The sequence below is a fragment of the Pygoscelis adeliae genome, unplaced genomic scaffold, assembly GCF_000699105.1.
Source record: "Pygoscelis adeliae isolate BGI_AS28 unplaced genomic scaffold, ASM69910v1 Scaffold65, whole genome shotgun sequence".
NCBI classification, from domain to species: Eukaryota; Metazoa; Chordata; class Aves; order Sphenisciformes; family Spheniscidae; genus Pygoscelis; species Pygoscelis adeliae.
In genome coordinates, this window is record NW_008824864.1 from 1,797,125 (window position 1) to 1,803,156 (window position 6,032).

The window sequence follows — 6,032 nt, forward strand, 5'->3', positions numbered from 1 at the left end:
TTGAATCCATTGAACTGATGGAAGAACTGAGCCTGGATAGCTTTGTTCTTGATAAGCCCTTTAACCACCTCAACTGGTCTTTAAGGGGTGGATGCCAATATTGGCTATCCAACTAGGGAGCAACTCACTCTGAATTTTTCAAAAGGAGCAGCACAGAGATGGAGACCACTTTCTTAGGCTCTGAGAGGGAAGAGGGTGGGGGGTTCGACATCGTCCTTTCTCTGCTTTTGCCCATTGTCTAGCTTTGACTTTACAGCAGCTCCTTGCACAATGCACCACCCATTCTGGACCTCCTGCTCTGAGGTAGCCAGCTCTGCCTAGACCTAGACACTTTACTCAGCAATGCAGATTGCACTTCACAGCCATGTATCCAAAACCAAAACAAATCCACACACGTATGCTAAGATAGGCATCAAAAATAGATTATGCCATGCTTATGTGCCCAATTAAAAAAAAAAAAAAGCCTCTGCTCATGAGGGTTTTTTTAAGATTTATTTGATCACATAAAATACTGCAATCAATTCATACTTCACATATGCTGGCAGGTTCTTCTACATACAAACAAATTGTACCAAGTTGCTTAAGTTGAGGAAGAAAATGATTTAAATTGGTATATGTTTTCTTTTCAGAGTTATGGGATCAGTTTACTTCAATTTACTCACAGGCAGTAAAAAGTCATCTTAAACTATGAATAATACAGAACACTTATTAGTTAATATACGAATATCTGCCAGAAGAGTTTGGTATGAAAGTAACATAGAGCTTTGGTTCTCATATCATCTGTTGCCCACCCCCAAGAACAATGCTGCAGGGGCTCTTGCTAATTCAAAGGCCTTTTGTCCTTCAGGATGAGCTTTTTCTTACTGAGCTATTTAGAATACAGGTAAAATTAGTTCTACAGGGTCATGTAGCTCCTATTCCCATACTCAGCTTTAACAGCCACATTCCTCTAGCAAATTAAAAATTAAAAAAAAGGTCTCACTTTCCTTCTTCAGAAGAGCCAGTAAGAAAATCTCCATTCCTTGGCAGCTCAGTTATGTGTGAGATACATTACCAAGGGATAATAGAAGCCAAAGTGACAGAATTCCCTCAGAAGTAATCCTGCTTTCAGCGCCTTTTTTTTTTCTCTCTAAGATCCTTTCATGCAGTGGTCCATCCTATCTGACAAAGGGCAAAGCTATTTGTCTTTTCTTCTCAATGATGGAACCCGGCACAAGGGCAATACCACATCCCTACAACATTTTGCATTTGTTACGTCTTGGTATCTTGCTCAGACTCACCTAGAAGTGTGAAGGAACGCTTGTGACAGTCCCCAGCAAGGAGGTAACTGCAGTCCCCAGCAAAATTGTAGAAAGAACCATCAAAAGTTTTGATGTGATCATTCCCAAAAAGGCTGCAACGGGAAACCGATGACTCCTGAAGCAAAGAACCTGATGATCCTGGATATCAAAACACAACGTAACTTGCAATGTAAAACATTCATTTTGTAGTTCAGGAATTTATCTGCTGGAATTTACCACCATTGATCACTGCATGTCCTAGACCTTCGGCTCTAGCTTCTAGGCAGACTGTATGTCTGGCATGACAGTCCGTAGGATCAAGCATGGATTTTTTTGGTATTTATTTATTATACGCATTAGTGAAATGGCTTTTTCTCTTTATTTCTACTGGCCCAAAACTTGCATAGGTCATTTCAGTCCTGATCCTTTAAGGAATGCCATGCATTCATTCATTTGTGCCTGCCTGCAATCCCATTAAAATCAATAGGGCAGTAGCAAAGCCCCACAGTTTGTTCATCCAAGCATTACTGACTTCAGGGAGCCTTTGTGACTCAACACAGTATACGGTAAAGAGCCAAAAGAAGTAACTTTAATGACGTTGCCAGCATGATGAGAATGCTGCCTGATCCAGGATTGCAGGATGAGATGGGCAAAAAGAGAAAAAAAAAATCTCACAGAAGAAACAGCGAAAATGTATTATAGTTCCTAGACATCAGAAAATAAACATGTTTTCCTACCTGATATTACAGTGGCCAGCAGTAGGTTTGTTAGCAGCACTGCCAAGAGGATCATCTGTCAAAAATCAGGAGAGAGATTAGAACATTCTTAGTTTGGGGTGTTTAGTCTATTTCACAACAACTCACCATTTTCTATCCTTTTTTTATAAAGTTATTTTAGAGTTTCTATAACATTTCAGAAAGCTGTAATCCATGCAGACTTTCACCGTAATTCAGTAACCCACCCATGCTTCTTTAAAGTAGGTAATCTAGGAGATTAACTATTCTTTGTTCCCATTTTCACTTCTCATTGCAGGGAAATGTGGGCTACCTCCACAGGAGATGCAACCCAACATACACACATAGTCCAATTTATCCAAGTTAATACATCACACACACAAGGCCCTTCAATACACAGCATTATTTATCAGACAACCTGACATGAAGAAGCACACCAGACTGGATCAGCTAACATGGCCCCAGTAGAAGTCACCTCTGCTGCACAAGATTTGCATCCTGCAAATCCACATCCACAAAGGGAAAGACAAAGATTTTGCACCAGCCAACAGGTCTGGCTGGCAGGCCATTACAACCACATGTTTATAGTCCACGGATTTCAGGGTGGTAATACGCTCAAGATAAGAGGCAAGAAGTGAAGGGAGGAAATTGTGCAGAGATTAGAGACCCAGGGTGAAAACTTCCATTCACCAAAATCAGTTTTAGTGTCGCCTCCTGCTTTCTATAACCAAAATATCAGCCTTTGTTCTCCATATGTCTATAAACTACCTCCTATACTGCCAGGCCTTTAAAAATAATAATAGGATATGAGTGTCATGCAGATGGTGAACTACAGATGCTTTCTGTGGCAAGACATTAGCAGTTAATGGATGAAAACTGTAGGGAGCTCCATCTAGGCGAGTTAATTTCAGTAATCATATAAGCCACTAGAGAGACTTAAATATACCATACTTTAATATATCAATGCCAGAAGGTGAGACACACCTTTCCCAAAAAGAACTCTCCAATTAAAGACTAGAATACATTTTGCAAAGACAAATTCTGATTTCAGTTTACGGACGCACACTTCTTACTGATGTCAATTATGGAGGTCCAATTCATAGCCGCATAAACAAACACTGAGTTTGCCTTATTTACAAAAGACAGGAAAAGAAAGATCTGTTATAAAACTCAGTCTAATATAATGCTGCAAATGCCAATCCGACATAAGGCTGTTACTTCTAAAAGCCCGCTAAGAAGTGGCAACTGCATGGGAATGCAACTACAAAATAATGGTAAAGAAAACAATAGGCATTATTCTCAAATGACACACTTGCTGGTGTATTTTTAGTGCATGCACTGTGTTATTGTGACTGAATCAGATATTGCTTTTGTTTGTTAACCCTTCAGTTTTACAAAGCAGGGAAAGAAAAAGGACTGGGTATAAAACCCTTCTTTTCAGCCCCCTTCCACTTCCCAGTCTGTTCTAAGCTGCAGACTTGAAGTTTCTCCCAATTCCAGTAGAGCAGGTGCCACTAACAAATCAGAATACAATCGGTGAGATCTGCCAGTATATACATCTCTATAATTTTATCACTGGTTTAATTAGAAATTAGTGTACCTTCTTCTGTGCGAGATTCCTCTTGCACACGAACAAGAAGCTCCTCCAGTTGCCACCTATAGCCTACAACACCACTGTTCCATGTTCCTTCAGAAGACAGGACTGGAATGGCTTTGGTCTGAAATTTCTTGTTTTTGTACAAGCCAGGAACTATTGTTCATTTAAACGGAAAGATAAAGACAGAACGTCACATCCGTCTGATTCTCAAGACAATAGATTAAATTGCTATCGCGTAAATCAGTAGCCTTAATTGCCAGAAAGTTACAATGAGGGGAAATAGTTTTAAAAACTTACATGACATAAGTCTTTGAAATATATTTTGCATGTGCATGTGTGACAAATCTCACTGGCTGAGCCAATAGGCAGCATATTTATTTGAAAGACTATTGTTAAAGAGGAATAGTAGGATGCTCCATGCCTCAAAGACCACAGAGCCGTGTAGTAGTTTTTCCTGTGAAAAACACATTTGAATTTTGTCACATTCTATTAGATCAACACATTTGGTCCTTGAATTTGCAAATGTTTGTAGAGGTACCCTCTGGAACAACACATGCTAACAAGTTAATCGTGCACATACTTGTTTACAGAGGTGGGCACAAGTATTATGGGCATATGTACAGCACTGAGCAAAAAAATGCAGAGCAGGTGACATCTTGCTTTACTTTCAGTGCCTCATGCTTCATATTTTTAATAGCTGTTAGTAATAACAAAGAAGTTAGGAGGCAACATGTTTCCCTGTAGATCGTATTTTGCCAATAGTTCACAGAATCAGGTCCTTACTTTAAACCAAGGAAAACAATGCAAAACAATAAAATATGCCTCCTGAGAGTCCCCAGCAGGCATGCCTGTCTTCTGCACAAGCAATTCTGAGAATGAAGTGAGTATAATCCCTGCACACAGTTCTTAGAAAACAACAACAACAAAAAATTAAAAAAAAACCCTACATCGTAATATCATCATTTCTTCCTGCAGGCAATTTCCCTTATGATTTCTACAGATTGATACTTGCAGAATGGCAATGGATTATTTCTGAGACAATTTAGGTGATGAGCCTGCTTAGGTTGAGGAGTTACAAATAATACAAATAATAAATTGTTAGCCATACTTATTTTGTCTTGTATGAACTCTTAATGACATCTGCATGTTAAAATGCTATGGAGCTGTGCTACGGCTACCGAGTGACAGAAAGAAAAAGAAACGCAAACCAAATCATTTCTTCCCACATGAAAAGCCAGAGAACAAGATTTTGAAACAAGTGCTTTCAGTCAGGATATTCTCAGACAGATGCTCCTGCCTTTTCTACAGCAGCAGTAAGGTTTGCCCCCATCACATTCATGGCAATGCAAGGACCACACCTGACAGCAGCTGGGAAGATCCTGGAGAACGTACAAGAAAACGCCCCATGTGTGCAGAAATTTGGCATCCACTACAGTCACGGCCTTTGCTGTGCTCCCACAGACATCCCTCCAGCCTGGGGCAATCCTACTGCAGCAGCACCCTGCTGCTGCAGTAAAATACCGGTAAAGGACAATAACACATCCCCCCGGCTTCTGCCCAAAGTGCTCCTCTGCATTTGCAAAGGAATAACATCTATGAGAAAAAAATGTGCAAGTCAAAGCTTTAAAAACTGTTTCTTTGGCATTTTTGCAGTAGAGGGTGCAACAGCAAAAGCTGGGAACCTCTAGATAGAGGAACCAGTAAGTATGGAGGCTCTGACCCTGCTGAAATCTGCAGGCCAGGGTTTTACCCAGTCTAAACTTGACACGACTGTATAGAGAAGGGCTAAAAACCTTTCGCGTGAAACTGCCTTCAAGGCTGAAGTTACAGCTGAACAACAAGCAGAAATGGGGCAACAGCAGAGAGAACAGGCAAGATGCCTCTTGTTTTTCTCTTAGTCTCACGTCTGCTTCTGGTTTTGTATGAAGACATAGGAATAGCATTGACTGGGAATCATTCTCTCCTCTGGGGTCCAGCTGCCAGCTCTCAGCAGGTCCTGCATACCTCTGACAGCCTGGGCATTAGTGATCACAGAGAGATGTTCTCAAAACCTTTCATTATGGGAATCCCAGTATTATTCATGATATGGGGAGTAAGATCTGCTGTCACCATGGTCTTTTGTCTTTTCAGTGCCTGAGCCCCAAATAAGTCCCTTCATTTGGTAATTTCTTCTTGCAAATCTAAATCTAACAGGTAGCTTTGATTCACGCCTTTTTGTTGGGCACATAGAGAAGATGAAGTGAGAGTCCCTTAAAATTCCTTAAAAATAGAAGCATTGCTGGTTTTGTTCCATAGCGATTTATCATTATTACAAAAAGGGGCCAGTTCTTCAACAATACAGGACTGTTTAGTCTGTAACCATGATGGATGGCTGAGGTCTTCCTTTATTAGCTTTTGTGCCACTGCCTTCACACCCTGACA

The 6,032-nt window shown here is 40.5% G+C and overlaps 1 protein-coding gene across 1 annotated transcript in view; it reads right to left on the reverse strand.

Moving 5' to 3' along the window:
* The window catches only part of VWF (von Willebrand factor), a 149,165-nt gene extending 145,448 nt beyond the window's left edge, over positions 1 to 3,717 (reverse strand). The window contains exons 1-3 of the mRNA XM_009324340.1: positions 3,615 to 3,717; positions 2,018 to 2,072; positions 1,281 to 1,439 (exon numbers count right to left, since the gene is read on the reverse strand). Coding sequence (XP_009322615.1) covers positions 1,281 to 1,439; positions 2,018 to 2,072 — 214 coding nt within the window. The 5' untranslated portion in view covers positions 3,615 to 3,717. The remainder of the gene's footprint in view (positions 1 to 1,280; positions 1,440 to 2,017; positions 2,073 to 3,614) is intronic.
* Between the last annotated feature and the right edge of the window lie 2,315 nt (positions 3,718 to 6,032).